A 17,682-nucleotide genomic window follows, 5' to 3' on the forward strand; every position below is an offset into this window, starting at 1 on the left:
GGTCTTTCAGAAAATTGTCGGGCAATTTGTTGGATCTTATTTTCTAGACTCTGCAATGATGCTTGTTGTCTTTTTAGGTCAACTTCATGCTTTAACAATACTCTGCTGATGTCAACGGCTCTTAAGTCGGCTTTCTTTTCTACTTCATTTGTCTTGGTCTTGGTTTGGCTCAACATTTTTTCAATTCTTGAGTAGCTCGGACTCTGATGGCTACTGGAACTTTTTTCTTGAAATTGAAGTTTAGGTTGGAAAGAATGATTCACCAGCCTCTTTCGAAACCGGGTAGGGTTTGAGTGTTACCTCCATCCTTCCAACTAAAATTCAGGTGGTTTCTCCATCCTGGATTTTAGTTATTGCTGAAAGCTTTGTTTTGACGGGCAATGAAGTCAACTTCTTCCATAGCCATAAGGACTTGTTTGCAGTCACTTGTCTTATGTGTTCCTCTACTGGTGTCACAAGTGATTTTGGTTTTTGATAGTTTGGCTTGAAGTTGCTCGAATTTCTTAGAGAGTGCTTCAAGCTGTGCGGTGACAAGGGTGTTGGAATCGACGAGGTGCATTCCTTTATGTGATGGTGTAGATCTTGGTGGGTTGTAAGAGAAACTCTTCTTTGCTATATTCTCCATAATTTGAAATGCTTCGTTAGGTGATTTGGATCCTAGGTCTCCACCGGCGACTTGGTCGATGACCTGTTTGTTTTGACTGGATTGTGCGTCAAAGAAAGTTTGTACTTATAACCATAAGCTCAGTCCATGATGTGGGCATATTTTCAAAAGACTTTTGTATCTCTCCCATGCTGCGTGTAGCGATTCATCATCTTCGGTCTGAAATCCGGTAATTGTGGCTTGATATTTTTTGCAGTTTTATCAGGCGGAAAATGTTTGAGGAGAAACTGTTCAACCATCTGGTCCTAATTGGTGATGGAACCAGAAGAAAGAGATTCTATCAATTGTTCGGCTTTTCCCCATAGAGAGAAAGGAAAGAGTTTGAGTCTGATTTGATATTCTGAACAGTTTTGAATTTTAAAGGTTCCGTATATTCGTAAGAGTCGAGATATATGAGAAAGAGGGTATTTTTCGAGGAGACCGTGAAATTGAACTGAATTTTCCACCATATGAATGTTGCTTGATTTGATTTTGAAATGCTCGGTGATATCGGGTAGAGCCACTTCATTGCCGTAACCTTCGAGGGTTGGCTTGGCTGACTCATATTTGATTCATTGTTTGGAGCTGCCATCATTTCTTCTTGATTTCCTTCCGATGTCGTGGTTTCTACTAATTCGTCTTCGATTGTTTAGCGGTTTATGTTGTTCATTTGCGTATTCTTCGGCAAAAAAGTCGTTGGGTTCATAAATCGGAGAAACAAGCTCAGGTCTGATGTAGAGGAAATACATGGGATTAAATCAATTTTAAACTAACTAAACTATTAAAGGTTATGCTAATTAAATTTAAACTTAGGTAAAGTTTAGGCTAACCTTAAAATAAGAAAAATCTAATAGTTAGTAGTAAAAGAAAATAAAAGTAAAATTAAAAATTTATACAATTATAAACAATGATTAAACTAAAACTTGAATCGTTCTTAAACATTTACTGTGTCCCCGAAAACGGCGCCAAAAACTTGATGTGCGTGTGCGCGTATCTTTTAAAGTTGTTATGCTGGAATTTAGCTTTCGCACAAGATCGTGTTCTAAATTTATAAAAGTGATTTCTACTAAGACGAAACACACACAAATAGGCAAGTGTACCTATCATATATGTAGAATAGTATTGGTAAGAACCGAAGATCGATGCGTGGACACTAATATTTCTAATAATAAACCTTCATTTTAATCTAATCAGAGAAGATAATCGTTTTGGGGTGATTTTTAAACATTCACAGAATAACATATATATATATATATATATATATATATATATATATATATATAATATAGGTGAACAAGAAGAGAAATCTAAATAAGTAAATCAATTATATGAAGGTTACCATCTAAGATCAAGAATTCACTCCATTCTTTCTTGATGATTATTTAGTAAACATGTGATAAACTTGCCTTAATAATGTATGATAAAATAGCCCCTCATTTCCATGTGAACATATCCTATGACATATGATTTCTTTAACTAACATGATAACCTAAGCAGCCATGTTAACAATTTTATTTCAGAATTATCAAAACTAAAGAAATAGATCATAGCTTATATCTCATCATTTCTAAGTGGAATAAGGATCCATGTTTTATCTTGGATAAGTTATCAAGATATTCTTTTTACCATTTCTACTTTCGAAGAATATGAGTGAATCATGAATGATTGTTAATCATCAACCTTGATTTGTTGAGTTAAAGTGATAAAACATTTTTCATCAAAGGATAATTGCAAAATAACCATGTACTTTACTGAACTAAATCACATATTTAATACAATCACCAAGTAAAACAATGCTTCTTCATAGAAATTAGATGGTAAATGGAGTTTTAGCTCATAATGAGCATGGTTATGGACATTAAAAGAGATGAAGATGAAAACACATGATTAAACTAGAACAATATAACCAATTATGGATGAATCTTCCTTCTTCAATGGTGATGGATGATGATGATGATAACCTCCAAGCCTTCAAACTCTCCACAAGATCTTCAAAATGAGTGTAAGTGGGTGTTTTTATAAGTAAAACCCGTATAGAACTCTCTTCATGCACACCAAGTGAATGCAACATGCTCCTCTATTTATAGGCTTTCTGGGAGCCCAGGCACGACCCCGTGCTCCATAAGGCACGCCCCCCGTGCCCAGGTGTCCACTCGCATTTAATGCTTTGTCAGATCATACATGATGACTCACCACGGGGGCATGCTTAATGAGGCACAACCCCGTGTTTTTGGGTGTCTGTTATATTGTCTTTTATCTTTTTTGAAAGGTGACCACAACCCCATGTTCTCTGAAGCACGACCCCGTGTCCAGCTATCCAGTATTTTGTCTTTTCTTGCAGATTTTTGTCTTTTCTTGCACAGGAAAGAATGGGGTGTGTTCCATGAAGCATGGGGTGTGTTTTGCTGTTTTCTTGGGTTTTCTTTGATTTTTCTTTGGCTTTTCATTCGTTTATTCGTTTAAGGCTTGGATATATCTGAATATATACTTTAACATGATAAGTAGTTATTTGAACTATATTATACGATAGAAGTTGTAGTTTTTTTGAGATTATTTGATGCTTAAAAGATGTATATTTTTATATACGTCAGAGGCACTTCCAGTATGGTGGTAGATACTTCTTGTCACAAGTTTTCAAATTAGTGTCATAACCCATGTTCTCCACAGCCTTTAATACTTCCTCCTTCTTAAACATTGTGTAGACGTGGTCAGGTTTTTTTTTGATATTTTAAACCCGTCTAATATCATCTTCATCAATAATTAACTTCTTTTCTGCCACCTAAGAGGTAATGATTGATATCCCACTCGTTTCCTTCGTCTTTTTGGTATTTCTCCATAACTCTTCTATCCAACACGTATGTATCTCCGGATCAGAAATAATCATATGAATGCAGATTCCTTTAACCCCTTTATCATTGAGATGAAAATCTTATGCTTTTTCTTAATAGGAAGTTCCATGGGAGAAAACATGTTGTGCTGCTGTACGACAATATCAATAAAAGACATTAGTACTGATAAAATAAAATTAAAACCTAAAACAGAAAATTAAAATAAAAATTTTAAAATTTTGAAAATTTTGAAAAATTTTCTAAGTATGGGAATCCCAATCGAAATCTCATTTTGATACAATAGCATTCGCTTTTAAAGAATGCGATTGCGATTCTAGTCAGAAATTGCGATTGCGGTTCACAATTTGAATGAGATTGATATTCACATCGTGAATGCGATTGCGATTCTAAAGACTTATGTTTCTCCAAAATTCAATCCGTTTTAGTACCAGGGTCGCAATCCCACGAAAAGCACTTATGTAAAATCTTATTTACAAACACAAACACTACGAACCCAAATCTGAAAAAAACAGGGTCCGAAAAACCCTAAAAATCCTACAAGATCTATACTAAATGTTGGGATAAGATTATGACAAAGGAAGATTGGAATCTTCTCAACCTTCTCATAAAATGGCTAAGTATGGAAACCGATCAAACTTAGGCCTTCGAGCAAGCCCAAGCTTATTCAAGCAAGGTATTTTGTTTTCCAAGCAAAGTTATCTTTTAGAAGTCTTTTAAGTGTTAGTTCGAGCAAACTACACTTCGTCAAGCAAGGTTGTTCTTCAAGTCGAGCAAGGTTTGTTTCAGAGCAAACTCTTGACTTAACCAAGCTAAAACCAAGTATATTGGTGGATCGAGCAAGGTTCAATAAACAGTGGTCCCAGCATACTTGAAGGAAGTTTACTGAAGAAATTACTAAGGACTTCCAACAAGCAAGGTTCAACCTCGAGCAAGCTACAGTGTCACCAGCACACTTAACTTGTTCTAATAAGTTAAGTAACAAAAGGTGGAAGGGATTCAAGAAGAACAAGTTTGCTCGTAGGATATATATCGAGCAAAGTTGGATATAAATCAGAAGATTAAAGTCTGATTGAAGAATATTTTCTTAGGAAAATATTCTAAGTAAAGCTTACTCGGAGAACAGGTCAAAGCACACTTCATTGTTACCAGATCTGCTCAACAAAGACAAAAGCTTCCAAGCTTACTCGAAGACATGTTTACACTTAGTAATTTGTGTAATATGTTTGAATATGTTTAGTATCAATCATTAGGGTTTCTAGAAGGAATGTTAGGTGTGCCTATATAAGGAACCTTTAGGGCACACCTATGAGAGAGGACACTGAGAAAATATTGTGATTTGACGGCTGTCTTTTTCTTGAAAAGAATATATTTGTGCGGAAAGGCTGCCACAAACACAAACATACCTCCTAGAAAGCCTAATCGATTTTCGTTGTATCTTTCACAATGTAAATGGAAATATTTTGAGTTAATTTGTGCGTTTGTTACTTTTCTGTCCGTATCAGCAATCATTTGAGTATTATTGATTCTGCCTTTGATATTCATTGTTCTTTCACAAAAGTAGTATTTCGTAACCTTCTTGTCGACACGTTTGTGTGGGTTACGAGAGTGATTAAGTGAGATAATCGAGACCCGACAAGTGGTATCCGAGCTTGTGTTGTTGCATGTGTGAAGAACTATTGCTGATTTGTTACTGAAAACTGTTGATTTTGAAGATGAATAATGACGTCAGCTGATAACTATTCTATTGATTTGTGTTGTCAGCCGCCCTGTTTTTCATTTTTCTCAGATCTATGGTTGTGTTGAGATTTAAAAGTGTTCTTTACTCAGATCTACTTTGATTTCTTACCTTTTGTGTCTAGATCTTGTTAATATCCTTAGATTCGTAAGATCTGAGGATTTATTTTACAGATCTGATTATTTTTCAAAGTTTATTGAGTTTTTAAGTAAGTTTTCATTTCAAAAATCTTTCAAAATACCAAAAACATGTCTGGAGTAGTGGATGAACAAGAGGCGTCAACTAACAAAATTCCAAGATTGATAGGACAGGAAAACTATATTAAATGGAAGATTATGTTTGAGGCTGCCGTGTGCTATAATGATGTGGAAATGTGGAATTCAATCAAAAATGGACCTTATACTCCTAATGGCACAAACAACAATCAGTCGATTGAAAGACAGATGAGAAAGAAAGATGATAAAGCACTGTCTATGCTGAAACTTGGTCTCTCTTGGGAAATATTGACTAGTGTGGTTCATCACACTACTACAGAGGCTATGTTTGATGTCATTGTGGAAATGTTTGAGGGAAACACTGAACTTAAAGACTTCAAGAAGGACATATTAGTGCAGCAGCTAGATAGATTCAAGTTCAAAGAAAGAGAAAGCTTGAAATCTGTTTTGCATAGGTTTGTTGCTATTGTCAATGAAATTCGAACCACTGACCTTGCAATAACAGACTTTGATCTAAACAAGATGCTATTGTCATATTTTTCTGGAGAATGGTATACTGCAAGCAAATTCATCAAAGAAAAACTTAACTTCCCAACTTTCAAGCTTAATGATGTCATATGCTTTTTACAAGCTGCTGAGCATGAAATGATTGAGAACAACATGATAAAGGAAGATAAGCCAAGCTTCCAAGTGGCTAATGCTCTTATTGCACTTATGGGGAATCTGTCAACCAAGAACCAACAACAAATACCCATAATCAAAGAACCAATTGAGTATGGTGCTGAAACACCAAAAGTGTTTGTTATTGGTCAGTCATGAAATCAAGGAGGACATCCAAGATTCAATGTTCAGTTGATAGATGATAGTGATACATCATCAATGGCTAGTGGCCAAGCACCCTATGTTGCTGGAATGTGAATCATGGAATGAGTATCAAGCTCTTTTTTCTATCTTCACTGAATCTTATAATGCATTTGTTTCCAAGAATCTGATTCATATACGTGTAGTTCAAGAAGATCTTGAGCAGATTGATGCAGATGATTTGGAAGATGTGGATCTGAAGTGGCAGGCTGCAATGCTAGCTGTAAGAAGTAAAAGACTGTATAATAGAACTGGTAAGTCATTGGAGTCCAGGCCAAATGACAGAATTGGGTTTGACAAATCCAAAGCAATTTGCTACAATTGTCAATTACCAGGACATTGTGCAAGAGAATGCAACCAACCAAGACAATTCCAAACTAAAAATAACCAAGAAATATATCAGTTCCAATTCCAAAACCAGAATCAGGGGCAACAAAGGCAGTTTAACAACAACAACAATAATTTTCAAAAGCAAAATCATCAAAAAGTGTCACACCCCCATCGTAGGGCCTAGGAGTGCGACCGACAGTTGGTATCACAATTGTAAATCAATCAGAGTTGCGTTAATTTGCGGAAGACTTTATAAAACTTTAAGGATCAAAATGTAACATTTATATATATACTCAAAAGACGGGATTATAAAAATACCCGTTTAAGTTATAACAAAATGTATTAGTTGTTTTACATTACAAACCACCTTTTAAGTTTACAAAACAATTCCAAGCCATCGGATATTCAAAGCACTTCATTACTCCAAGCGCTAACTTTGTTCACCTGCAAAATGTAATTAAAATACGTCAGCAACGAATGCTGGTGAACACGCTGACGCAAAAAAATTTCTTTTACTTTATTACCCCTCGAGGCTACGCCTGCCTCGGCCATTGTGGCTTAGGAATAACAAAGTTAAAACAACACATTTATAAATTCAAGTCTCTACTCTAGGTCACCTCAGCAAACACCGCAGCGTTCGACTTAGTTAAGTACCCGTAAATATACACAATGATCGTACTTCCCACGGGAAAGCGTCCTACGATCAGGGTGGTGCGATGTGCCCATCGCGTACTACCACTTATGTAAGGATCCAGACATACGTATACCATAGCTTGAGGGCTAGGTTTATACTTTCATTTATAATGGTTTTAGGAACACGTAGTTCCTTGTAAACAATTTTCACATAACATGTTTGACTCGTGTGAAAACAAGTTTATAAAAGCTTGAGGGCGTATTCAACTTTTCTCTTTGGGATCGGCTTCACTCATCGTCCGAGGGTCTTTCCCTTTTTATCTCGCACCTATAGTACGAGTATAAATATTTGTTAGTCGGATATACAATCCGGCTTAAGACCTTTAGTCTTGTTTTATACCTCGATGAACCTTTAGTTCATATATATCATTTACTTGAAAATCTTTAGTTTAAAAATAATTTATAAACCTTTAGTTTATATAAAAACCCGATGTTTCTTCTTCTCAAAGAAACGTATTCCTTACATATATACTTACACACATATATACATATTCACAATTCATTCTTTTATTCTTTTATTTGTTATGTTCATATTTCTTTTATCGAGGTATCGAGTATAACCTCGACTTAAGACTTAAGCCTTGAATATAATATTATATTGATTTGTTGTTATGCCAAACCTTATTGGCGTATTGGAAACCTTAGGAACTCGAGTAGTACTTCAACGCTGCTTCACTTTCTTGATCAACTTGGTACACCTTCCTTGGCACGCCAATGATCAAAAATTTTTGACAATCGTCTACACGCCTTCTGAGAACAAACACCCTCTTGGTTGTATGAGGATGGAGGGTGGCACAAACTTCAAAGAAATATCGTCACGGAAATCGAGGAATCGAGGCACATTTATCGAGGAAACAAGGCACGAACTTCGAGGTATGATAATATGGCTAGAGAGATGTTAGAGAGAGAAAGTTTGTGACATTCGTGACAAAAAGAGGTATACCTTATTTTATGCGTAGCGAGTAAACGATAAGCCGGTTAATTCGTAGTGCTTAAACGAGTAACCGATTGATACAGATTATGACCCGTATATATACTGAGGGGTCATATACGAGTTATGTATATATTATGGTGGCTAACATATTGATATATAGGCCTCAGTGCGTTAAAAACCATTTAAACGAAAAAGGTTTCGTTTATTGATACGCTATGAGTATAAACGCAATCGTTAACATCAAAACGAGCATTGTATCATTCGTTAAGCGAAAAAAAGATTTATAAAACACTTATATGACATGTTCTAAGAAATATGTGAAAATATTTTGGATTTTTACAATGAGTCAGAACGTTTTTCTTATTTTACAAAAATAAGCTGAAAAACACTCGTTTTCGCGGTATTTCTCGCACCCGTTTTAATTTTCTCGCGAAAAACGAACCCGAACTAAATTTTGGATCGAAAATTACGCATGGCACGAATACCTAGGACCCAATGGGCCAAAAGGGAGGCCCAATGGGCCCTTTTTGTTTTTGGTCACAACTTTATGGGGGGGGGGGGTGACCCCTTTTGAATAGCTTGTTAAATAAGCTAAGTTCAAAAGATATTATCCATTCCAAATACGTCTAGAAACATCCCAGCTGATCACCTTCATATCTTCACCAAAACCTTAAGTGGTAAACTTCATATTTCTTGATTTTCATACTTGATTTAACAAAGTTTAAACACAGAAAATTAGTTCTTGATTAGTTTTAAACATGTTTAACCATTCAAAAACCATAAAAATCAAGTAAAATCATGTTTTTATGTTAAACAGGTCTACAAAGCTGTATCATATAGATTTTTGGTCAAAAACGCGAATTAGAACATAAAAATAACGTTTTTACGGTTTGAAAGTTCGGTTTGAAACCAAAACCGAAACCCTTGTTAACAAGGCTGATAAATGGATGATTTATGCTTGGTTTGATGTTATATGATATGTAGATACACTGAGTTTGCAACCCATGACCCGGGAAGTCGTTTAAATTATCGAAAATCACCGAAAACCGACTAGGTAATACCGTATTACTCCTTTAGGGGTTGTTTGTTCTTAGATTGTGACGTTCTTGTTGGATGAAACTTTTCAGGATCATTAGGGATCACATAAGTGAGTCCCTGTTCAAGTTTGGTAATTTTTCGATAAACGGAGAATATTTGGCGAATTTATTACCGTTTATTGGCGTTTATTTGGGGAAAAATAGTTAAACTTCATTAAAAATTATGAAATTTTGTTTGGGAACATGAAATATGATTTTAAGATCACTGGTAAATTTTGGGGACAATTGGACATGTCTAAGTATGGTTTATGCAAGGGTGTTTATATCGAGTTTTAACAACAGAAAAACATGCAAAAAGGCATTTTGCCCAAAGAGTTAGATTCTGGATATTTTTTAGGGGCTATGTAATGATATTGAGACCACTTGGAAAAATAATCGGATTTTTCGGATGTCGTTTGGTATAAACGGGCTATTTATTACTTAATTATAACACATTAAATGAATTTTTATAAATAGATAACTAATCATAAAAATTTCTGAAAATATTTTTATAAAATTATCCATATTTTAGTTTAGTTTTACATAAATTTTCATAATTTATATATAAGTACATAATTAGTTATGAATAATCAAAGATTTAAAATATATTTGTTTTAACGAAACCGGCAGTTTTGTGTTTAACGGACTGACTGGTATGTCAAAATGTCAAAAGTGGTTAAATATCGTATTTTTGGACAAGTTTGATAAAATGAACTTTTTATGAGAATTCCGGACAATTCGGGTGGATAGTGCGCGTTTTATATAATTAAACCCGTGTAAATACGGAATCGAACCCTGCGATCAATCCAGATACCAAAACCTCAAGATTATTTCATAAATCAAATCATTTAACAATCAATATGTTTACTTAAGTTTGTATGATCTTACCCAATCCCGAAACGCATAAACGATCAACTTGGCTAGGCTCGGAAAACGGTGAAACTGAGCCAAGTCTGATTTTGAACATTTCATAGTATACAACGTCACAATCTAAGACTATGGTCATGTTTTGGGCCTAACAGCTATAACCAGACTAGTTATACAGCCCGATTTGGTTTAAACACTGTACTAGTATTAACAGTACGATACCGATTATAGGATACGAGTTAAAATCAAGGCATAACACTTATTGACGTATATTACCTGCTCAAACTACAATAAGGTGAGTTTCATGACCCCACTTTCTAGACCGTTTAACGAACTTTTGGGGTGGAAAGCATGTTTACGTATACTTACTTACTTGAAATCGTGTGATGATGTGATTTATCTAAGTACTAACACTTGAAATGTAACACCCCGTAACCGCAGCGGAAACGTAAACGGGATGCAACAGACACATCTGATATCAACAGCATTGCTTATAAAGAAAACACCACTACATTAATTTACATCATATTACATTGTTCCATGTTTAGTCCCGTCTAGGCGATAACATATAAGTTTTACCAATAATACATTAACATATTAATACAACATGATCACTAAGCTTCCACAAAAGCACACATCATCAAGCATGTAGCACTTATTCCAGTTTGGGAGTACCTAGAAAGCATGTAAAGAAAACGGGTCAACTACGAATAGTTTGTGAGTTTCACAATTTGAATAAACCATGATAAATTCATATCATAATATAATATTATCTGGGGACACTGTTAACCCAGTACAGTACTCATTCCGGGGGCAACGTTAACCCAGAAACACTACCTAAGACATCTGGGGACACAGTTAACCCAGTAACACTTCCAAAGACATCTGGGGACACAGTTAACCCAGTAACACTTCCAAAGACATCTGGGGACACAGTTAACCCAGTAACACTTCCAAACACATCTGGGGACACAGTTAACCCAGTAACACTTCCAAAGACATCTGGGGACACAGTTAACCCAGTAACACTTCCAAACACATCTGGGGACACAGTTAACCCAGTAACACTTCCAAAGACATCTGGGGACACAGTTAACCCAGTAACACTTCCAAACACATCTGGGGACACAGTTAACCCAGTAACACTTCTAATGACATATGGGGACACTGTTAACCCAGTAATGTACCCATTCCATACGATTCCCGTACAATCAAATATTTATAAATACACACAATTCCATGCGTTCAGTATGTAATTAAACATTTAAATAATAACATGCTTTCCGCCCCGGGAAAATATTTAAAAATAATTCAGAAAAAGGGGCTCGTGAAACTCACTTTATCGTAAGCAATTAAGTAACACAATACTCCAGCTACTAGTCCAAATCTGTAATACGATCCCTAGTTCGTTACTATACAATCACTATTAACATAATCTTTAACCGTGTTAACCGGTACATCTGGGGACACTGTTAACCCAGTACTGTAACCGTTCCGGGGGAAATGTTAACCCAGAAACACTTCTCCGGACTCAGATTGTGATATCGTTTAGAGTTCACTAGTCAGATTTACTATTAGTCGTTTTCCCGTTTTGCGTGCCTAGCACGGTTATCCATTTTTATGTTTCAAAAATGAGTTTGGTCACACACGACCCGAAAATAGTTGTTAATTGATAATTTAACTAAATTTGGGGAATTAGGGCTCGGTTTAGACGCCCCGATTGGCCGCGGGACCCGTTTCCGTTTTTAGCGTACCGGAAACTGTTAAAAATTACTCAAATCATCCGAATTATTTTCGGATGATTCATTTTTACTTGTTTAACTCAATTATATGAAAATAGTTCATCTTTAGGGTTTTTATACATCAGTCAGCTCGCTTATGCGAACTTTACCGGTTTACGCGTTTTAAGCTTTAAAAGTTTGTTTTAGCACAAATAATTATCCGTTTAGTCTCGGATCTTGAAATTTTGCACAAATCACTTTTTGACAGTGGGGAATTTTATAAAAATATTTCCAGAATTAATTTTTATGTTTAACATTTATTTATCTATTTTTAAACACCATTTAAACACTAAATATGTCGTAAATACCAAACGATCTTAGAAAAATCCCAAATTTTTCCTGGATGACCCCTGCCATCCACATAGTCCCCTGTAATTTTTCCAGAACCAAAATCCCTTTTTAAATGCCGTTTTCACTAAAACCGAGCTACAAAACCCTAGAACTCGTTTAACCGAAAATCCTACTTAGACTTCTCCAACGGACCTAAAATTTTGTGTGTGACTTATACATATTATAAAAAACTTATCTGAAATTTTCCAGAATTTTTCATGATATTTAACTATTTTTCACCATTTTTGGCCAAAACCGAGCATTAAATTCACCAAATATTCATCCTTTGTCCAAAAATTACCAACAATTAACAGAACTCATATTTTCAAATATCTAACACCTATGTAAAATTTCATGACCTAACTCTACACGTATCACATTCTGTCCAAAATTCATAAACCATACACAAACCGAACTACCTTGTGTTTCTAGCTTCAAATCGCAAGAATCTCACTTTCTAGCCTTTGCTAGCAACTAGATACAACACCTACAAGCACAATAACACCACACCAAGCAAGTTACACCCACAATCAAGCCATTTCTTTCATGGTTTCGGTTATGATATACTTGTTTTCTCTCTCTCTAGGAGGCGATTTTGAAGTTCAAACCCTAGTGCCTTCGGCCGCTTAGGGTTTTGATTTTTTCTTGATTTTATTGCTTAAATCTTGATCTAATCCTTGGTTCTGATTGATTAGCAGGTTTGTTATTGATCACGGCTATTGTTATAGTTTAGTTTGATCGATAATATCCTATTAATTGATTAAGAATCTTGTGGTTAATCAAGGTTAGGGTTGTTTGTTATTGGCCGTTTCTTGGGTTTCTTGATCTTGATCCTACTTGATCTTGATTCGGCGTTGGTGTTCTTGATCTAGTGGCCGATCTTGATTAGGGTTTCTTGGCTGATTGGTTCCTTGGAGTGCTGGGTTCCTTGGATCTTGATCTTGGCTGATCGATCTTGATCTTGATTGTTCTTCTTGGTCTTGATTAGGTGTTGCTTGATCTTGATCCATTGGCCGTTCTTGATTTGGCTGATTGGCTGATTGGTTCCTTAGTGTGGCCGATTGGTTCTTGGCTGAGTTGAATTCTTGGTTCTTTGGATCTTGGATCTTGATTGTGTTCTTGGCCGATTTGATCTTTGGATCTTGATTGTGTTCTTGATCTTATTTTTGGCTGAGATTTTTCTTGATCTTGGCTGAGATTCTTTCTTTGGATTTTGATCTTGTTCTTGATTTTAATTTTGGTTGAGATTGTTCCTTGATCTTGGCTGAGATTCTTTGGATCTTGATCTTGTTATTGGCCGATTTGTTGATTGGCTGATCTTGATCTTGATTTTGGGGTATCTTGGCTATTTTGTGACCGATCAGGGTGTGGTGTGATTCTTGGGTGTGCATGGAGCAGAAGGGTGGTAATTGCTTTGTTGATCGTGTTAAGCAAGGGTTTTCAGCTAATCGGGTAACGAATATTGATGGGGTTCTCCCTCGTAGGGGGGCTCTGAAAACCGGTTCATCGGAAAACCCTAATGTTACGGGTTCGTCTGTTTCGTTTGCTGCAAACACTACATTCATTGCTCCTTTAAATGATGTTAGCAACAAAGATGGTGGATGTTCAGCCATGGGGAACAAAGATAGTGGTTGTTCGAGCGATAAAAAGGCTATTGGATCAGATTCGTTAAATATTAAACAAGATGAAGGTGTTTCAGCCTTTGTCTCGAATGACAACAAGGTGTTTGGATCTGAATCTTCTTATATTCAGAGGGATGTAGGGAAGGAAAAACTGATGGAAAATTCTAAGCCTTCGTATGTGAGTGTTGTGCAACTTGAAAACAAGACATCGAAGGTAACATTAAGAAAATTAAATGTGGAGTCAACAATGGAAGGAGTTGATGTGGTTATCCCGGTTGAATCTGTCAAGAAAGTTAAAGAAAGGTTTAATAATACTTTGTTTGGCTATTTTTTGGGTAATAGACTTCCTTTTCCGGTTGTTGAGGAATTTGCTAAGAAAAATTGGAACAAATATGGGCTAACGAGACTTATGATGAATGCGAAAGGGTTTTTCTTTTTCAAGTTTCATACGGAAGCTGGGATGATGAAGTTGATTGAAGATGGTCCTTGGATGATTAGGAATGTCCCCATTATTCTTCATATTTGGACTATGGAGTCAGATTTGGAGAAGGAGGATGTACGGTCTGTTCCGGTTTGGGTCAAATTACAGAACATTCCCCTGGGTGCTTTTACTGAGGAGGGTCTAAGTATGCTCGCGTCAAGAATTGGGGATCCGATAAGTATGGATTCTTATACTGCCAATATGTGTAAGGAATCGTGGGGAAGAAGTAGCTTTGCTAGAGTCCAGGTTGAGTTTCAAGCAAATCAGGATATTAAAAGAAAGCTTGTTGTTGCTGTTCCGGATACGTGGGGGGAGACAAATAAGATCTCGGAGATTAAGATTGAATATGATTGGGAGCCCCCCAGATGTTCTCTATGTGAGGTGTTTGGTCATTCGAACACCCAATGCCCGAAACAAGTTCATGATAAAAAGTTAAATGAAGAACCAACGAAAGTCACTAATGATGATGGTTTCCAGAGGGTGAAGGGAAAGAAAAAAGTTAATACGCAAGTCAAAAAACATAATCTTGTCTATCGACCGGTCGTTAAACCTGCTGTGTCACAACCTATAAATAAACCATCTGCTCATCGACAAGACAATAATCATCCTGTGGGTAAACCTACAACTCCTATGGCTGTGGGGGTCCAGTTAAAGGAAAAGCATGCTGTCCAAACCAGTAACCGGTTTGGTAATTTGGCGGACGAATCGGAAAGTGAGGCAGATGATGATGATGTGGAGGAGCTGTTTACGGATGTGGCTAAAGCTATGAAAGCGGATATTGGTTCTGAGGGTGCAAGCACACCCGGTGAATTGGGTGTTTAATGGGTACCATAGCCACTTGGAATATAAGAGGGTTGAACCGCCCTCTTAAACAAAAAGAGGTTCGTAAGGTAATCCAAGAGAATAATATTCAGGTGTGTGCTATTCTTGAGTCTCACGTCAAATTAAACGCGGTTTTTGACGTTTGTAAGAAGATTTGTAAAAATTGGGATTGGACCAGTAATGGTAGTGTTTGTGATAAAGGTACTCGGATTATTGTGGGGTGGAATACGGATTTGGTTGATCTTATGGTTATTGATTATTCGAACCAGGTTCTTCACGTTCAGTTAAAGTTTAAGCTGGATAGCAAGGTGATGTATGGTTCTTTTGTGTATGCAGAGAATTGTTATTTGAAAAGAAGGGAGTTATGGCACAATCTTACTGTTCATAATCAATTCACTCGTGGTAAACCTTGGGCTTTACTAGGAGATTTTAATTGTGCTCTTAATTTGGAAGACAGCCTACATGGTTCTTCCAAAATCTCCACTGGGATGCTTGATTTTTGTGATTGTGTTAACAACATTGAAGTTGAGGATATTAATGGGGTCGGACTCCAATTCACTTGGAGCAATAAACCGAAAACGGGTATGGGTCTTTTCAAAAAGCTTGATAGGGTGATGGGAAACTCTAAATTCATGGAGATTTTTAATGATTCTTCGGCGGTGTTCCTCCCATACCGGATTTCAGACCACTCTCCATGTCTATTGAAATTCCCCTCTCTTATTAAAGGTAAGCCTAAACCGTTTAAATTCCCTAATTTCTTGATTGGAAAACCGGGTTATAATGATATTATTGCTAATGGCTGGAATATTGAGGTGAATGGTTATCACATGTTTCGCGTGGTAAAGAAACTCCAAAACTTAAAACATCCTATCCGCTCCTTGCTGCACCGGCAAGGCAATCTCCACAAGAAAGTTAATGATCTTAGAACCCTTCTAGATGCTTGTCAAACCCGTCTAGACATTGACCCTACGAATTTGGAGTTGATTCGGGAGCAGAGTAGTTATCTCAAGGCTTATCATGAGGCGGCTAAAGATGAGGAAGAATTCCTTAAACAGAAGGCTAAAGTTGATTGGTTAAAGCTTGGTGACTCTAACACTGCGTACTTTCACAATTCCTTGAAAATGCGAAACCATAGGGGTCGTATTGATATTATAAGTGATGCTCAGGGTCGTTTTTTTGAGGGGTTGGATGTTCCTTCGGTGTTTGTTAATCATTTTATGAACATCTTTGGCTCTGATTTGCAACCATTGAGAAAACCGGATAATCAGATTTTTACTACTAAGCTCACGGCCTCTCAGGCGGAGCTTATGGTTAGACCTATATCCGATTTGGAAATCAAGGATGCGTTTTTCTCTATTGGGAATTCCAAAGCGCCGGGTCCTGATGGGTTTTCCTCGGCCTTCTTCAAAAGTTCTTGGGATATTGTTGGGAAAGATGTTTGTATGGTGGTTCATGAATTTTTCAGAAAAGGAAGTCTCCTTAAACAGGTAAACCACACTATTATTGCCCTTATTCCCAAAGTGACCAACATTGTGACTCCTAATGATTTTCGCCCCATCTCGTGCTGCAACACTTTATATAAATGCATTACCAAGATTATCTCGGTTCGTATGATGAAGGGTTTGGAGTCGTTAATTGATATCAATCAGTCTGCGTTTGTGCCTGGGCGTAGGATTTCTGATAACATCCTTTTGACCCAAGAGTTAATGCATAATTATCACACTAATAATGGTCCGCCTAGATGTGCTTTTAAAGTTGATATCCAGAAAGCTTACGATACGGTCAGTTGGGACTTCATTCGTGATATTCTTTTTGGGTATGGTTTCCACGATAGGATGATTCATTGGATAATGGAGTGCATAACCACTTCTTCCTTTTCGATATCCGTGAATGGGAACTTACACGGGTTCTTTAGTGGTAAAAGAGGTCTGAGACAGGGCGATCCGATGTCCCCTTATATTTTCACACTGGTTATGCAAGCTCTCACGTTAATTTTGCATCGTAAGGTTCGTATTGAACGCTCGTTCCGTTTTCATCGTTATTGTGAAAAATTAAATATTATCAATATTTGCTTTGCGGATGATTTGTTCCTGTTTGCTCGAGGTGATGTGAATTCTGCTAAAACTATTATGGGGGCTCTGAATGATTTCAAAGATATGTCCGGACTTACTCCGAGTGTTCCGAAAAGTACCGCGTTTTTCTGTAATGTCCCGAACCGCGTTAAAAGTGGTATTTTGAGTATTATGCCCTTCGTTGAGGGAAGGCTCCCGGTTAAATACTTGGGAGTTCCGCTTATTTCCACGAGGTTAAATTACCGTGATTGTAAGAGGTTGCTGGATTGTATGGATAGTCGGATTGGAAGAATAAAACTTTATCCTTTGCGGGTAAACTGCAGCTGGTCAGGTCTGTTCTGTCGTCCTTATATATTTATTGGTCTGCTGTG

General features: G+C 36.7%; 1 protein-coding gene and 1 non-coding gene across 2 annotated transcripts; both read left to right on the top strand.

Annotated features, from left to right (window-relative positions):
* The first annotated feature begins 746 nt into the window (after positions 1-746).
* Positions 747-852, top strand: LOC143550912 (small nucleolar RNA R71). Its single transcript, XR_013138417.1, has one exon. It is a non-coding gene; the product is annotated as a small nucleolar RNA R71 (small nucleolar RNA).
* A 4,623-nt stretch (positions 853-5,475) lies between these two features.
* Positions 5,476-6,261, top strand: LOC143550908 (uncharacterized). Its single transcript, XM_077041459.1, has one exon. It carries the CDS (start codon positions 5,476-5,478, stop codon positions 6,259-6,261), a length of 786 nt encoding a protein of 261 aa, XP_076897574.1.
* The last annotated feature ends 11,421 nt before the right edge of the window (positions 6,262-17,682 follow it).

Source organism: Bidens hawaiensis, unplaced genomic scaffold, assembly GCF_021521415.1.
Source record: "Bidens hawaiensis isolate Kalapana, Puna unplaced genomic scaffold, B.hawaiensis_p1.1 tig00016200_1, whole genome shotgun sequence".
NCBI classification, from domain to species: Eukaryota; Viridiplantae; Streptophyta; class Magnoliopsida; order Asterales; family Asteraceae; genus Bidens; species Bidens hawaiensis.

What these genes read in the sequence shown, in the direction of transcription:
- LOC143550908 (XM_077041459.1), top strand. Translation starts at nt 5,476, where the DNA reads ATGTCTGGAGTAGTGGATGAACAAGAGGCGTCAACTAACAAAATTCCA.